The sequence below is a fragment of the Neolamprologus multifasciatus genome, chromosome 10 (genome assembly GCF_963576455.1).
Source record: "Neolamprologus multifasciatus chromosome 10, fNeoMul1.2, whole genome shotgun sequence".
NCBI lineage: Eukaryota > Metazoa > Chordata > Actinopteri > Cichliformes > Cichlidae > Neolamprologus > Neolamprologus multifasciatus.
In genome coordinates, this window is record NC_140448.1 from 12529174 (window position 1) to 12547470 (window position 18297).

General features: G+C 40.2%; 1 protein-coding gene across 2 annotated transcripts; it reads left to right on the forward strand.

Annotated features, from left to right (window-relative positions):
• Window positions 1–873: 873 nt before the first annotated feature.
• Window positions 874–15708, forward strand: snx19a (sorting nexin 19a). Of its 2 annotated transcripts, XM_085175528.1 has the most exons (13): window positions 878–1289; window positions 2645–4138; window positions 4231–4366; window positions 4454–4554; window positions 4648–4767; window positions 5080–5198; window positions 5360–5456; window positions 5563–5704; window positions 6153–6276; window positions 12374–12558; window positions 12655–12742; window positions 12953–15217; window positions 15295–15708. In XM_085175528.1, exons 2-12 carry the CDS (start codon window positions 2669–2671, stop codon window positions 13062–13064), a joined length of 2694 nt encoding a protein of 897 aa, XP_085031654.1. In that variant the 5' UTR covers window positions 878–1289; window positions 2645–2668; the 3' UTR covers window positions 13065–15217; window positions 15295–15708. The 2 variants fall into 2 exon arrangements, with proteins under 2 accessions (XP_085031655.1, XP_085031654.1); XM_085175529.1 differs by lacking the exons at window positions 12374–12558; window positions 12655–12742; window positions 12953–15217; window positions 15295–15708 and adding an exon at window positions 6427–6968 and having other exon boundaries at window positions 874–1289.
• The last annotated feature ends 2589 nt before the right edge of the window (window positions 15709–18297 follow it).

Here is an 18297-nt window from a genome sequence, read left to right on the forward strand (position 1 = left end):
AGACAGCTGAGGACACAGCGGGGACAAATCAAGAGTAAGAGAGGGGGGAAGCAAAACTGAACATAGTGCACAAAAGACAGGAGCTACTAAAATAAAACAAGAGGCAGAGACAAAGACAAAGCTGACATAAAGAAAAGTAAACAAACAGACATGACTGACTTTACAGGGAGACACTAAAGGACGACACATAGGAAAGAGTTAAAGGAAACAGGAAGGGAAATCACTAAATATTGCACAATCAAGATATGAGTTGAAGAGAGATAAACGTCTTAGTACTTTTTAGGAGCACTTTAGGCAACTTTTTTTTTTTACCTCCAAATGTTTTTAGCAGCAAGCAACTGACAAACTATGGCAGTAGCATCTATGCTAATGCAATTTATCTTAACTGTTCTCCAAGTTAAGGTTTGCCTCTCCTCATTCAAAAACATAGTGTAGGTGTAATAGAATATCGTTGGCTATTGAGGATAATAGACATAAAACAAGACCACTCAGAGTAGTAAATGCAAATCTTTTGTGTCATTGTGATGTGACATAATCTCAAATAGAAAAAATAATGTTTTAAGGAGCTCAGACAAAGAAAGTGTTTACTGCATGACCCCCCTAATGTCTCCCATGACTAATATATTGCTTTAATATACACCAATAAGAACAATATAGAATATATGAATCAGGACTTCAAAACTTTACTTTACAGTTATGGGTTGCCGATCACTTTATTCCTACATTTATGTGTATCCGTATCCATACCATTTTTTATATATCTATATATATGTATATATATATATAGTTAGTTAGTTAGTTTTTGGTCAACTTGTAAAACAGATCAAAAGCACTGGTGGTAAAGTCACTCTCATTACTCTGCAGAAAACACTGGTGAAAACACAGAAGTACGCAATTAAATCAAGAAGAAATGTAGAGATAATACATTTTAAATATTTAAATGTGCAGAACTGTAAAAATGGAGTAACAGAATTTAACTTATGCTGATTTAGCTACTAGCATTTAAATGTGTATCATTTGTATGCCTGTTTTGTGTCTGTTCATTTATTTATGGTCACATAGTTTTATTCTCTAAAATCTGCATACTTATCGCTAGAATTTGTTTTCAGATGCACATAGATGACTGTATTGCTCTTTAACTGTCTCAAGTAGACAACCAGCAGCCAGAGAGCTGTCCATATGGGCTCTGTGTGTCTATCCAGATAATCTTTGTTGGAGGATTAAGACCGGAGCAGGAAGACATTCAACATGACCTGCATTTGTCCAAAGAGGGTCCTTTAACCTTTCAGGTAATGTGTGTTTTTCTGCTTCATAGCCTAAACTAATAGAAATCCACTGTCAGTAGGCTATGGGCTAGCTGCATATAATAGGTGAGCTTCACTGACCTCTGCTCTGACCTCAGTTGCTGCTAGCCCACAGTATTTTTGTAAACACGCTCTGGATTTCTCTCGAGGTTTGACTGTTATGCGAAATATAGAAAGCAGAAAAAAGTTAAACAACAGGCAATACTCGCTGTCCATTAAAGTTTATATCAATTTACTGTTGACATGGAAGAAAGTCCTCTGACATGATACTGTAACAGATGGTGCATTCAAGCATAATTATATTGTCACGGGGCAGTTAATGGAGTAGAACATTATACTCCATACAAACAACATAATAGGTTTATAGCTGTCATATGGACCTTTTGCTTCCAAATGACTTCGGACATTATCTGATCATTTTTTATTATTCTCATGAAGGCAGTAAATATAAAACAGTCTCTCAGTAGAAGTGATTTTACTGGAACTGTAATTTTGTCGGGTCAGTGTTTTGAATCCAGTACAGCACTGCAACCCATCTAAATTTTAACATATATAATGGTCAGTTGAATTAAATCACACATCCTCCAACCTTTGTGGGCCATTTACAGCAAACAACTTCTGCCTATGTCATATCAGGTGTGGTGTTTTATTAATTTTCTATAAAAACACAAAGAAAAACATCACCTTAAAAAAATGCTAAATTATTGTTCTAATTCCCTGCATATTCCGGTCTTACTGTTTTAATTATGAAGATTTAGATGCTTATCTCTGTGGAGGCTTCCTAGTTCTTTTCTTTTTTCTCTTTTTAGATTTTAATTTACAAAAAAATCTCAAATGAAAAGGGAAAATTTGTAAAATAAAACTTGAGGGAAATAGATTACATTATAATGCATATATTTGTTAATGGAAGGCCTATAAAGTGATATGGAAAAGCCCCATAATAGACACAAACACTGAGTAAACATAGATCTGAGTGAGAGTTGTAGCTGGCTGGCTTTATCATGTGAGAATTGAAGCCATTAAACCAGGGATGGGGAACTCCAGGCCTTAAATGCTGGTGTCCTGCAGGTTTTAGATCTCACCCTGGGTCAACACACCTGAATCAAATGATTAGTTCATTGGCAAGCCTCTGGAGAATTTAAAGACATGTTGAGGAGGTCATTTAGCCATTTAAATCAGCTGTGTTGGATTGAGGACACATCTAAAACCTGCAGGACACTGGCCCTTAAGGCCTGGAGTTCCCCCACCCCTGCATTAAACAGTTATACTGAAATTTAGTCATTACTATAATGTTCTTATTGCTTGTTATTTAACAATATATGCATTTTTTTTTTCAACAGGACAAATCTCCACTGCCGATCATAATGTCTTTATTGGATTTTCTTGGGCAGGGGAAGCTTTTGGGGGTCGGAGCTCTGCTGGTGTGGCTCGTCCTCTTCCACCTTCTTGTTAATGTTTGGCTCCTCTGCGTCTTCACCAGTCTCCTGGTAGTTCTCGGAGGTTGGCTTGGGTCACGGGCTCTGCTGGATGCCAACAGCGTTCTCCACCTGGAGCACTTCTTGCCTCTTGGCAACATTAACCCACCTCAGTATTCACCTGAGCACGAGTGGAGATTGAACCATGAGATCCACAGCGCTGTCCACAAAGCAGTGCGTGACTTTGTGTCCTCGTGGTATCGCACTCTGCTGCCCGAGGTGGAGGGCGAGTTTGAGCGTGCAGTGTGTAATTCGATGCTGGAGTCAGTGATGGAACTGAAGGAGCGTGCCCGGCGAGTGGACAGAAAAGCTATGGTTCAGCGGTTGCTGGAGGTGTACGGGGGTCACCTGCAGAACTACATGACAGTAAGACAGATACAGTCAACACAAAAGAGAAGCATGAGCCTCTGGCAGCTCTACAGTGAAGTAGACACCCCTCATCCAGCTGTGAGCAGCAAAGCTGCTGAGCTCAGCTACTCCAGAGCTCTAGTTCACCTTGTACTACACGTGCTGGTTCCATACCCACAGATGGAAACCAGGACAGGAGGTTACATGGTTACAGAACTTATTACCTGCAACGTGCTGCTACCGCTCATAAGCAGGATATCCGATCCTGACTGGCTCAACCAGACCATTGTAGACATACTTACCAGATGCAGAGAACCACACCAGGAAATCAACGTGGATGACCTCCCAGTAGATCCCCTATACAAATGTCAGATCGACCAGGAGTCCTGGGCCACCTGCATGTCACTGTCTTCTTCCGATCAAGCTGGTCTCGCCAGCAAAAGCACCTCTGACCTTGATGACCTGAATGAGAGCCAGAGCACGATCCATGAGACAGAGTCCTCACTGAGCAGCATGGTTAGCTTGGCGTCAGCTGGGAAATTTCAAAGCTGCCGCCCAGGCCTGCTCACACCATACAAAGTGAACTGCTGTCCGCTCACATCTGTCCACCACTCCAACTCGTCAGAGTCCAAAATAATTTCACTGGACTCGCTAACTCAGTCTGACTCTGATGATGATCTGAAAGGAGGCTTTTGCGAGTGTGGTCCTTCAAACAACTTCTGCAGCATGCTCACTTCAAAAGATGATGAAGCCTATGGATGCTTCGGTCCTCTGAGAAATCTAGGACAGAAGGTGGTGGTGCCGGTGGACTCCCAGTGGCCTGCAGGCATAGCTGAAGAGAAATCTCCAGGTTGCCCTAGAAGAAAGCTTTGTTTACCCTCTTATAGCTTGGATTCCCCCAGCAATGCAGTGGCACCTGTGAACATCCAGAATGTCAGTATTGGTGGCACCGTCACCGCAAAAGAGCAGCGTGGCACCGGCACACATCCCTATATTCTTTACACTGTAAAGGTACAGTCATGCCACAGCCTGGTACAATGAAGCTGTCTTATCAAATTGGATTATTGATGATTGCATACTGCACCCCTCTTTCTGTTTAACAGTTTCAGACAGCGACCAGTGATGGCAGCGCCACTCCACAGCAAGCGGCCTGCCACGCTGTCAATCGCAGATACAGCGAGTTCCTTAACTTGCAGACACGATTAGAGGAGAAGCCCGAAATGAAGAAATTAATCAAGAGTAAGACATCGTCCTCTGTTTTAAGACATCACCAAACCCTAGTAGTCCAAGAAGAGATGCCACGTTTATTTATTTATTGCATTTCAGATGTCAAGGGCCCAAAGAGGATTTTCCCTGATCTCTCATTCAGCAGTCCAGACGGTGAGAAGGTCGAAGTGCGTAAAAGCCAGCTGGATGCCTTCCTAAAAGTAAGCATTGGGATTATAACTTTTGCATTTGCAGGATTCTGATGTTTGGGGGGTTTTTTTTGTTCTTGTGGTATAATTTTTATTGTTTTCTAGCAATTAAGCAGCATTCCTGAGATAGCCAACAACGAAGACATGCAGGAGTTCCTAGCTCTCAATTCAGGTGTCTGTACGTATTTTGGAAGAAAACCTTTTGCCAAGTCAAGAATTGATAAGGTAGGAACAAGCTAACAAAAAATTTAACTAATAAGTAGTTGCATTTTGTGAAATTTACTCCATTACTCCCCTGCAAGAGTTAAGTAAGTTTTATAACTTGTTCTTGAGCATGGAGTTGGACCTTTTGTGAAAATGTGTAAAAAAATTCCACATTGTAATACTCAAGAACGCACAAAATAGAGAAGAATAAATACTAAGAATAAGAATAAAGAAGCTAATCATGTTCAGAATGAGACAAAAACTGGATGCTTTTTCTTTCTTTTTTCTACAACTTGAATTTAATTATCTCACATATGTTTGATTGATTGAAAGATGATGGAAAATGCTTTGGACACTTTGAAGACAGCTTTCCCACATCCAGAACCCCTCAGCCCAACAGAGGACATTGATGGAGATCCTGATGGAAGAACAATGGACAACAGAAAATACAGGTAAGAGCTCTATCTGCCTGATACCAATCTTCACACACATTCAAATCTACTTTGCTTCCTTATTATCAATTCAGTGAGTTAATTCTCAGCTTCTTTTATGTTGGATTTAATTCACTTATTTTTGTAACCTGGGGTTTCCTGTCTTGTGTTCTGTGCTTCAGGAGGCTTTTCCCAAGCAAAATCTCCCCAGCCTTCAATATACCCAACATTCCTGATCTACATCCTAAAGTGACATACTGCTTCAGTGAAGGCAGCACTGTAAGTTATTATTCTTCATGAACTATCAACACAAACGTGTTTCAGACTAATGTGGGAGAGCGTTGACATTTTCTTCAGAAATCATTTGCTTATTCTGATTTTCTAGGTCCTCAATGGCATGTCACTGTCCCACCTCGAGAACTTTGTTGGTGAGCAGGAAACACTGTTATGTGGACTGAATGGGAAAGAGAACAAGCAGAGGTGTGAGCAAGATGTGAAGAAGACTTCAGGGAAAACTCACGGCACAGGTTGAGTTTGTCTGAAGTAGATTTATCCACATTGGCAAGATGCACTGACACAGTTTTACCACATGGGTGCAGCAAAACCCAATGTCTGTGGTGGCTGTAGCTGAGCAGTAGACGATTTGCAGCAATAGGGCACAAACACATTTTGGAGACTTTTTGAATCCACATTTAGTAAGAATGTTTTTTTTTTTGACTTGCAGTGAAAAATCTTGACCTCAGCATCTATTAATAGATATTTCTGATTAAAAACATTTTTTGGTTGATTGTTTATTAACAACACAAAGGTAACTCCATGTTTTTGCCCACTACCACTAATGGTGTGTTCTGCCTTTACAAGTAGTCAAATATTTTTTTAATTCATTTGTGAAGATTCCCATCCTTGTGCTGAAATAAATGTATAATTAATGGGGGTTTGTGTGTGTGTGTGTGTGTGTTTGTGTGCGTTCTGCAGACACAGCTGTGGCAGATGTCGCTTTGAACATCTTGTGTCTGCTGATGAAGGATCAGTGGAGTTGGCTGTGCACTGAGAACATCCAGAAGGCCATCAGACTGCTCTTCGGGACTTTCATCGAGAGGTAAGAGTTCCTCCGCATCTGCAGCTGTTTGTGAACTGTTGTTCCTGATTTACTTACAGTATAAGTAAATCAGGAGTGAAGACAAAATCAACAATGACTTATGGCATAAGTCATTGTTGATTTTGTCTTCACTCTCCATCCCCTGCCAAGCTGCACCTGTGATTCTGCGGCTGCTCGCTGATGAGCTGACAGATAAGATCTTTTCTTATCCTCTGCATCCTTACCCTATCACTTCTGCCTCCCACAGGGCGCCAGCCTGCCCTGTTGAAACACTATTTTTTTTCAGTGTTTCAACTGAAAAAATAGAATGCCATTGATGAAAAATAGAATGCCTTTGATCCAAAGTAGAATGCCTTTGATCCCTTGTGATGTCATCATCTTGCTGAGAGAAAAAACCCTTAAATAGGAGCTTTGCTCTGTTAAACTTTGCTGCTCAACGGACCTTGACCTGACAGTAAGCAAACCCTTTTGGAGAGTTTTGAGAGAATTTCGCGTTACTTAGCAATTCACTGACCAAGCCGACACATTTCACCATGTCAGCTAAACCATCCTTCCGCTCAAATGAGCTTGGAATAGTTAAAGGGAGCATTTTGGGAAACCACTACAAGGTAGAGGCTTTCCTTGGAGAAGGGGGCTTTGGTATTGTAGCCAAATGTCGTGATACCATGACCAACCGAGCTGTGGCTATTAAAGTCAACAAGAGCGACCCTGATATTCTGCAACAGGCAAAACTGGAAATTTTCATCCTGGAGCAGCTGAGAAGGTTGGATCCAGATGCCGCCAACATTGTTAAATGGAACGGCTTTTTCCACGACGGAGAGCGGGTTTGCTTAAAGTTCGAACTCCTTGATCAATGCCTGTGGGACTATATAGGGGACCGTAAAAACCAGGGTCTCCCCATAAGCGAAGTCAGGCCAATTTTAGGTCAGCTCACAAATGCTCTGTCCCACCTGGGTTCTTTGGGAATAGTGCACGCTGACCTCAAACCTGGAAACATCATGGTTGTAAACCGCCATGAGTCTCCCATCAAAGTCAAACTTATAGACTTTGGCCTTGCATGTCCTGCGTCTGCAGTGATGCCTGGTGACCGCGTGGGGACGGTTGGTTATAGTGCACCTGAAGTTATGCTTGGCCTTCCTTACAATGAAGCAAGTGAAATGTGGTCTCTGGGGCTGGTAGCTGTGGAGCTTGGTACGGGGGTGCCACTCTACCCTGGAAATGAAGACTATGATGTCTTGAAATTCATCATAGACACTCAGGGTCAGCCACCAGATCATGTTCTAGACTCTGGCGTGTACACTGAAGACTATTTCAATGAAGACAACAACAACCAACAGCGCTGGACATTTAAGACTGACCAACAATTTCAGTACGAGAAAGGATATGAGTCCCTGGAGACAAGATACATAAAACTGACACGTCTCGATGACCTCGAACAAGTAATGATGTTTAGAAGAGGACCTGAAAATGGCCAACGTTTGTTTGTAAGCTTAATTAAACAGATGTTGGCCTTGGATGCAAACCAGCGCATAACACCGTCGGAGGTTCTCCGGCATCCCTTTTTCAACCCTAAGAGTTCCCCTTGCATTGACATGAGTGCTGAAGGACCACAAAACCCTGTGGTCTTTCAGCACCCTTCAAACTTGAAATGCAAGAGATCAGAGAAAATCAACTGCAGTTTTCAAAACTCGGTTGAATTTTCTCAGCAAGTATTTGTCCACACGTCAGCCAGCCCATCCTTCAGCTCAGATGAGCTTGAAATAGTTGAAGGGAGCATTTTGGGAAACCACTACAAGGTAGAGGCTTTCCTCGGAGAAGGGGGCTTTGGTATTGTAGCCAAATGCCGTGATACCAAAACCAACCAAGCTGTGGCTATTAAGGTGAACAAGAACCACAGTGATATTCTGCAACAGGCAAAAAAGGAAATTTTCATCCTGGAGCAGCTGCGAAGGTTGGATCCAGATGCCGCCAACATTGTTCAATGGAACGGCTTTTTCCTTGACAGAGAGCGGGTTTGCCTGAAATTTGAACTCCTAGACCAATGCCTGTGGGACTACATACGGGACGTATGTAGGGACGGGATGTTTTGAAATTCATCATAGAGACTCAGGGTCAGCCACCAGATCATGTTCTTGATCCTGGCGTGTACACTGAAGACTATTTCACAAAAGACAACTACAACTACAACCAACAACGCTGGACATTTAAGACCGCCCAACAATTTAAATACGAGACAGGATATGAATCTTTGGAGACGAGATACATAAAACTGACACGTCTGGATGACCTCGAACAAATAATGATGTTTAGACGAGGACCAGAATATGGCCAACGCTTATTTGTCAGCCTAATTAAAGAGATGTTGGCCTTGGATGCACACCAGCGGATAACACCCTCTCAGGTTCTCCGGCATCCCTTTTTCAACCCTGGCCTCTCCAACAGGTTCCCAAGTATCAACATTGAAAAACCATACAGAGTCAATCTCCAGCATGGCATCTTCCACCCTGGACAAAAGTGATAAAAACACAAACTGGGGTTGGAAAAGGATATTAACAGCAAATTACACTGGAAATATTAATTAAGCTGCTCCAATAATTATCACTTTGGCTTTTTTTTTTTTAAATTTTCACTCCCCCCACCCTAACCAGTCGCGGCAGATGACTGTCCCTTCCTGAGCCTGGTTCTGTCGAAGGTTTCTTCCTTTTTAAAGGGAGTTTTTCCTTCCCACTGTCGCTAAATGCTTGCTCATAGGGAATCTTCTGATTGCTGGGGTGGCCAAAACTCTAGGGGAACTAGCAATTCTTGTTAAAATTAAAAAAAAAAAAGCCTACCAATATTCAAAGCAGAGCAGCGGACACCTTACCATCACATCAGTCCTTTAATCCGACCTAGAACACCATGTTTACAGAAATAAATTCCATACAAATTGGAAATAAATTGTTGTTTTTGATTGTTTATAAATATATAGTGCTACCCTTCAGCCTCCTAGTAGACATACCTGTGTTATAAATGTGAAACTCCTCTGAGTTTCAGAAAAGTTGACCTCTGACCTTGAAGTCAAGGTCACTGAGATTTAAGCTTCACAGAGATTTTCAGTAGATGCAACCATGGTATTGATTTGAAAAATCTACACAATCACAAACTTGGATGTCCACAGCGCCTCGCCATATACCAAAGATTAAGAGGTGCTTTTTTCTAGGTTTTTATAAAGATTACAAAACACAAATAACAAAAATGTCAGCGCTATTTTGATGTTGTCTAATGTAGTGCAAAAAAACAAAACAAACCCAAAATTTAATAAATAAAGTAAATAAGGTATATACTACATAGTATACAAAATTTTAGTGGTCCACAATGGGCTCAATGAACAGAATGAAGGAAGTAAGTCTTTTATATGACAATGGTGTGAAAAGGTATTTTCCTATTTATTTGTATGTTTGTCACACATAAACATTTCAGATTATCAAACATTTTTTTTTCTTTTTTATGTAAAAAGAAAAATCCTTTAACTGTCCAGTTTTCTTGATGTTATGATGCTTCTACCACTGGTTTGTCATTAATAAATCAGACTTTGGCTGCTGCAGCAGAAAAAGACAAAGAGAAAATGTAATCACACAAGTCAGAGGTGCAGATTTACACTTTACCTGAAACAGAGCAAAAGTGCTTTTTAAATAGGTTAATGAATATTAAGTAATATAGGCTAGATGTCTGGACATTACTAGTTTCATTTGGGCCTTCTGGGCCATTAGTCCTCTGGCTTATTGCCAGTTACCAGCCAAATAGCTTGTGTATTTTATTATTTTAGTGTGTTAAAGATTGTAGTTCTTATTCTGGTCAAACTGTGCTTCATTATTTGTTTACAGCACAGCTACAGTTCCAGGTGACTTCAAGTCAAAAGGATACTACATGTCAATGGCCAGCAGCCTGTATTCAGTTTGAATATTGCAGTAAATGTACGTGGATCTGTTTCTATTGGGTTGTGAATTTGGTCTCACTGTTACATCCAACTTTTAGAGTGGGATAAAGACAAAAAGAAACAAGAGAGAGTGGATTTGTAGTTAGAAATCCAAAGTTGCTTCTGTTTTGCCCACACACATTGATGATGATTTCACATCACTAAGCAGGTTATCAAATGTGGACAGAATGTTAGCAGAATCTTATAATTCTCATAAGATTCTGTTTTTGTGTCATTCAATACAATGTGTTTATGTGTGACATACTGATATCAATCATAGTATCTTATGGAATTCCAAAAATGGCTGCCAGGACAGCTGCCACCACACTGATGTGACACACTACAAATCAACTCTTTGATGCTCTGTGCTGAGTCTGCACAATAACCTGCACTTAAACATTCATTTAATATCACGTACACATATACACTTACTGTCCCTCAAGAAGACACTGAGAAAAAATAAAGAATAACATTGAGACTGTAACTTTGCCATAAGTCATAGGTGTCAAACTCTGGCCCGCGAGCCTAATTACATTTGGCCCGCGAAGACATACCAAATTATTATTAGAGCTGGCCTACTGGTATTATACAGCTAATATATATGTTGTTTAGTATTAAGCTTTGCTTGTTCCATATTCAGTTTTCCAGCAAAACTTATTTGAGTCCATAAGAAAAGATTCATTCTTATATCTGGAGGAAGATTTTTTTTTCAATAAATATTAATGTTAGCCCGCGACTTTGTTCCAGTTTTGAATTTTGGCCCACTGTGTATTTGAGTTTGACACCCCTGACTTACACAATTGGCGAATAACTTCTGACACCTTGGGACGCCCTTTGATAATAAGCCAGATGACTCATAGCAATTAGTAAAACTACAGGCAAGTCTTAAAGTACCGGATGCCCTGTCATTTTCTACTTCTAAACCCAGACAAAACTGAAACGATTGTGTTACATGGCGTATAATCAAATACTTAATCTTGACTGCATTACCTTGGCCTCGAGTAACACTGTGACGAATCTTGGAGCCATTTCTGAACAGGATATGTCACTCAACTCACACATTAAACAAATCTCTAGGACTGTTTCACTTCATCTGAGCAATATTGTCAAATTTAGAAACATCCTGTGAGAGTGAGACAGAAAAATGACTTTGAGATTGTTACTTCTAGAGTGGGTTACTGTAAACAGGTAAAATCTCCCTGAAAAACCTTCAGTTCAAAGGCCACAGTGAGAGTGCTAACATATCAGCTTCTCTTGATTTGCTGCCTGTTAAAACCACAACTTAATTCAAAATTCTTCTCTTTGAATAGAAAGTCCTGAATGATCATCATACTGTATGGGTAGAGTTTCTTAAAGTAGAATGGGAGGCTGAGCCTTCGACTATCAGGCTCTTCTCCTGTGGAACCAGCTCCCAGTTAGGGATCAGGAGACTGACACTCTTTCTACCTGGAACACGAAACCTCAACTTGATAAAACTTATACCTCAGGTGACTCTGCTAGAGGACTTTTCTGGTGTTTGTCTACTCTCTGCCATAGTTTGTGTAATGTCCTTTTGGTTGTTCGCAGTCTTTGTACTGTCATTCTGTTATTTACATTGCAGGAAAAAATTTATTCATTACAATAAATCACAGCAAGGCCTCAACAGTTGGCTATGGGGTCTATTTTGTGAGCAGGTGACATATTTACAGTCATTTATTTTTCCTTCATTCAGCCAGATCTAGAGGGCACAAGGACAGGTTAGTGGTGGTTAGTTGGATTTTAATGGTGCACAATCTTCTCTCTGATTGTCTTTCAGGAGGTTTTTAGCACACACACATAAATGTTATGGGTTTTTGTGCTTTACTTGCTAAACTAAATAACTGCTGGACCCACTTTACCACATGGTGTGTGGGAAATGGGCTTTTCCTACCCCTAATGTTATGCTATCATTAAATGGTCATACTGGTCACAACTTTTGGCTTGATATCTGCCTCTGGGACCTCACTTCTGGCTTAAGGTTCATGCTTTGCATTCTCCTTTAATTGGTTAAAGCACGCTTTTTCATGAGCTTGCATTTAATTCCCCTTCTGTCTGTTTGACACACTTGCACATGTCCTGAACATGGACGCACTCACTAAAGTATTGAACTGATTTCTGTATCAGATGGTTGGATGTAGGTGTCGCCCACCTTACCAGTGCTCCTTGCTGGGTGATTTACCTACAAGTGCTGCAGGAAGCTGTATGGCCTGGTGGCACTCTGCCTGCTCAACCACAGCCTGAGCGAAGTGCTGCACAAAAGGAGAAAACAAAGGAGCAATGTTTGGACTGCCTGATGCAGCTGCTCCCAGGTGAATAACAGCTGTTCAAATCAAATTACTGCTGTTAAATGCTGCCCTGATTTTCATAGCTTCTGACAGTATGTTTCACTGTTTGTGTCTGAGCAGAGCTCATCACTGACATGCTGGGTAATGAGAAGTACAGACTGAGTTTGGAGACTATGCTGGAGTCATTGCAGGACCACCAGATAAACAAGTGAGTCAGCAACCAAAACCACTAAGCAAACAAGAAACAGAAACTGTATCAGTGCTGGTCTCTGATTATCACTAAACAGTACAACCACAATGTTAATGTTTCAGATAGAACTGCAAACTCCTCTTACCTTTCATATTTATACTATTATATCATCAATCTCAGAATGTCAGTTTCCTGATGTCTTTTTCCTACATCTGTGTTTTTCTGCAGGCATCTGCTTTATTGCATCTGTGACCTGCTGCTGGAATTTTTGATCCCCGAGTCGTGTGATGAGAACTTCCAGCATTCTCTGCTACAGAGCTTGACCAAAGACACATATTGAGACAACAATGATCGTCATTAGTTTACAAAAATCTGCCTGCTGAAGCCCAGAACTGATCACCAGACAGACTCGGGTCTGAATGACAGTCACGACTCTCAGCAGCTTGTCTGACAGATAAATGGAATACACAGGTAAACAAATATCTGTGTATTCCACAAATATCTGTCATTCAGTTGTGGCGAGCACAGTGTACTTTGCTGTGGTCTGTGTGGGAGCAGCATCAGAGCTGGGAACAACAACAGACTGAAGAAACTGATTAGGAAGGCTGGCTCTGTGAGCCAGCTATCACCCTCTACAACATTGTATATCTGTCTGACAAATGATTGTCTGCCAGATAATATTTATATAATTCCTATCATTATTTCATGATCATTTCAACTTCCCATATGTGTGATAGACTTATCACTTATCTCATTATCATAAAACAAGCTTTAGCTTCCATTTCAGCTTATAAAAAGTTTGCATCCAAGTAAAATACCATGTATTTGTCCTCTGCCTCCATTTGTTTACTTTTCAAGTTAAATCTGTTAATGTTTCAGACAGTGTCCCACATTATCCCAAACATACCTACTCTTTTGCCCCATTTTTAGTCTTTTGGGGAGTGATAAGATGATTAGGTGATGCATCGTTGGTGGAAGCAGTTCATGGAGATGCAGCTTCCCATATACTTGTGCAGGATGTGACATATTCATAAAAACCTGTAGTCAATGGAGTCCACAGGGTGATGGCACAACAAAGCGGCATCAATCACGCAGATTAATGAGAAAAAGGACTGATCCTGGCTTCATATTTATATCATCACGCAAACTGACATCTGGTTAACATGTCACCCAGTTAAACTAACTTTTTTTGGCTCTTGGGCTCTGTTGCAGACAACATGACGTTGTTTAATATGCTTAACACAGTTATTCGCTGTTAGAAAAACACATGCACTGTTACTGTTGTCTTTTATCTTGATGCATTCATTTATTCTGATGTGGTTGTAAATCGTGCAGATTCCTACTTTGGAGCCTGATAAGTTCACAGCTGGCATGAGTGCATATGTTCATGATATCTACCTGAAGTATGATGATTCTTCAGATGTAGAACTCGACAGATCGCCGGGGCTTGAAAGGAAATGAAGGAGGCTCTTCCAGGATTTTATATAAAGTTTTATTCTGTCTTTTGTCGCCCTTTATCTAATGATTGCTAGAGGTCTCACTGTGCTTCTCAGTGCAATTGGCGCCTTCAGCTCAGCCCTCTGACATCTGTGAGTGAAATCAGCAGTGTGAAGGATTTGCTCAGATGAAAGCTGGGGCTGAACTTCAGACAGGTGTACTGACTGAGTCAATAAATGTTTGAAGTTGAGAGCACTGTTGGGGAATCCCCCTGTCTTCAACACAAAGAGTGAACTTTAGCCGTCACAAAGATGATTTTGTGCATGTTTTCTTTGATTACTCCTCTGTGTCAGGTAACTTATTCATATAATCCAGCTCTTCTCACACATTCTTTCACTGTACAAACACTATTTGTGTGAAAGGAGTTAAAAATTGACTGATATTTCAAAAATAAGTGTGTATAAGTATTGTGTTTTAGTCTTCCCATGATCTTTTGATCCGGAGAGCAGTTAAAAAAATACCATTTTCGTCACAGCCAAATTCCCTAATGAGGGATAAATTAACTGCATGATTTACAAAACCACTTTGTTTTGCTTGAATGGTAAATTGAAAAATGTAAGGAAAAAAAGTCACCACTTTTTATAAAGTGCTTCCATATGGCAACATAACTTTATTAAATATGGATGGCTAATATAGTGTGTGTTTGTGAGTATCTTTATTTCATTGAGGGGAAAAAAAACTTGGTATCTGCATGCAGTCTGTACTTGAACTGAAAGATTATTATCCGTGTTAAGCACGACAGGGTAACAGGGTCACTAGTGGCTGGTACTCAGACAACTGTCAAGCATCCTTAAATATTCAGTATGGCAGCCTATTGCAAAGAATCTCTGAAACACTGAAATAATTACAATCAGTTCAAAGAGGGTGTTCGTCTGTAAAAAGAAAAAAAAAATCTGGCAGTTCTGTCATGGTGATTGACAAAGTCTCAAAAATGCACGCTCTTCCCTGCTCTGCAATTATCTCTTCCAATGTAAAACACTTCTCTATCAATTTAGTGTGTTTCCAGCTCTGTTTCTGTTTTAGAAGTGCTTTGTGGTGGAAATCCAAGATGAAAAACCATATACGTGTACGAGAACAATTCTGTGGAATAATCCTGTAACACACATAAGGTTTATAAAGCTTTAAGACCACAGTGTGAGCAAAAGTTGTATATTGGATGCGCACAGATCGAACAACAGGGGAGTTGTTCACATATGCTCACATATAAACTGTCAGTCGTCAGGGTGTAAATCCACTCCTATTGTTTCCACTTGCTGGTCAGCAAGACTTCATAAAGTTAATGTTTGGAACATTTAGCACATCTCACTTCCTTTCTTATGAGATCATGGTCTGATACTGGTGGGGCCCCACCTCCTGTCTCATGCTTTGGGACTTGTTTGTGACTGGAAACCAGGGGGGATTAAATGCTTAAACTGCACTGCTGGTGGCCACATATGAGTGGGAACAGCTGTATTTTAACCACAAATTGCTTAGTGCAACAAATACACACGGAAGTTCACAACTTAGATCCATTACAGGAATTGCTGAATCATTCCAAATAAGCATTATTATTCATTTAAAGTATATTGTAAAATATTGTGATTTATCTGATAAAAATCATCCCCTCGCCCTTAGAGTTTTTTAATTTTTAGTGAAAACAGTGAAATTTGTTGTGCACAGTTGTAGGCTTCCTTGGGGTGACTGGTAAAATCATCATTAGATGTTCCTCAGGTCAATGTGTCAATCACCGTTAGGTAGTGGTGGAGCAGATGATTAACTCCATGCACGTGCAGCAGTGTGATAGTATCTTGTCAATATGGACCAAAAGGAATGTTTCAAGGACCTTGTTGAATCTATGCCACGAAAAATTAACAGTTCTGAAGGCAAAAGGAGGTAGAAGCTGGTACCAGCAAGGTGTACCTAAGAAAGAAGCCGTGAGTTTCATATCAGTAACACGATGATAATGACAATAGTATTAAACTAGTTTCATTATAATTCACCATGGTCCCAAACAACAGATGTTCTTTATGAGTTTGCAATAGTTGTGACATGAGGCATGACCAACCACAGCTAAGAAAGTGTCAGAAAAGCCCAGCAGCTGCTGAAGCATCATGAACTGTCTCAGTTTTACAGTGGAATTTCAGTGTTGTAATGATTAATGTACAGTCTCATGGACATTTGTGCAAACATTCCACATGTAGTGATTATTCACAGCAGGTGAATACGACCAGCTAACAAATGCGTTTCCTGACCTTTAAGCTAATTCTTTGTTTTCAAACTCAATCTGTAATTAAAATCAGCATTCTTGTGAAATCTATGTACACCACTCCTTTTGCCATTTTCCCGTACATCCAATGACGTAAGAATACGTCTTGTATGACACAGAATTTAATCTTTTGGCGTGAGCAAGCCTAACTGCTGATTGTAGTACGTGACCTTGCAATGAAGCCAATCTGGTTCCTGTTAGTGGTGTGTCCTCTGCTGCACAGTGCAGATGTGCAGTGCAGCCTTTAAGGAACTCTTGCACCCCACACCCTGCCCTACTTCCATCTACTTAGAAAAAAACCCCTGTTTTCTCAAAAAGAATTGCATTTGCTATATGACTTTATCCAGTAGCAATTCTACTGCCTGTAATCCACCCCTTTTCGAGTTTATTTGATTATTTGACCAGTAGAAGGAAAGAGGCTGCATGGAAGTGGGCATAGTGGTAGGCAACAATGCTGTGAATGCATTTCTGAGACTATAAACTTAAAAAAGGCTAAAAAGGAGAAATATGATACGATGGATAAGGGAAAAGTGAAAAGGGTGATGTTGACCTCATAGTGACCCCAACTTGAAACAACTGTGTGAGTCAAAGCATTTATCACTGAGTTCTGGAAACTCTAACAACTGTTGACCTTAACTGTGGTTTATCTGGAAGTTCATCAGGAGCAGGTTTATATTTGCCAAAAAGATTATACACCAACCCCGTCCATCTGTCCATCCATCCATGGCTAGGTTAAAGCTTTTGAGAGGTGCTTTTGTATCCATGATTCCTTCTGTCCAGCCTGTATAAAAATAGTGGTTCAGCCCATTTAAAAACAATTACTACCCCTTATATTCAGTCAGTGTCAGCCTGCCCCCTGTTAAAGTTAACATTTTCTAATGAGCTGCATGCTTTTCTGCTACTTCCCTTTGTTTCCTATATTGACTTTTTCTTTCTTTGAGTCCTGAATCTAAGCTCTTTTACTCCGAGATCATCTTTATTTGAAAGAGATTTGAAATTATGGGTATGGAGCACATGCCAAACAGGGGTCTTATGCCATTCTTTGTTTGTGCTAATCAGTTGAATAGCTCTTCTTAAGAGGTCATTGCGCTCCCCAGTCAAAATGGAAATGCTTATCATTTTTCAAGTTGAAAAGGTAATGATCACTAGAGCCATTTCTCTGAATCTCAGTGAAAGAATGTGCTGTTTCTGGTATTCCAGTATTTTGGTGCATAACATCAGTCGCCCATATAAGGTCGCATCTGCTCTTTTGTGCTTGATACACAGATAGATGTGTAGTTTTCATAGCTATACATCTATAGCCATAAAATTATACATCTGTACATTATGGTCTTAACTCCTGATAAGAGATTAAAGAGAAAAACTGCAGCTTTCATGTGGAGATTACATTGCAGATTCAAGACTGCAACGGTCTCATGGCGATGAAACGAAACATGTGAGTGTGAATTCTCTTTTTCATCTGTAAATGGTTGACGGGGGAAAAAGGTGCCCCCTGAAAACGGAACATTATGAAACATGCTCGTAAAGTTTTTTTCTTTTTACCATACCACAGTACACTTTCTTTACCTTAGAGTATACAGCCTGTAGCTCAAAGGAAGTGTAAAACCTGTCATTTTAATAAGTAGCTTTTTTAAGCCCTGGGCGAAAACCAGGCTTATAGTTGTGGTCTTCTCTGTTTAAACAGATATAACACAGTGGGAAGGGTGTCACTGAGGCCTGAGTTTGAGTTCTTCATGCCTCATTAGACCATATAAAAGAAAAGATAGAAGTTTAATAAGATAATATTTTCAAATATTACTGAAAATTCTCAGTAGGTGAGCTATGTTAAAAT

Bases quoted from the DNA above. Each gene is read 5' to 3' on its own strand.
- snx19a (XM_085175528.1), top strand. From the start codon at position 2,669: ATGTCTTTATTGGATTTTCTTGGGCAGGGGAAGCTTTTGGGGGTCGGA. The intron at 4,367-4,453 runs GTAAGACATCGT...ATTGCATTTCAG, and splicing joins AATGAAGAAATTAATCAAGA to ATGTCAAGGGCCCAAAGAGG. The intron at 5,199-5,359 runs GTAAGAGCTCTA...TCTGTGCTTCAG, and splicing joins ATGGACAACAGAAAATACAG to GAGGCTTTTCCCAAGCAAAA.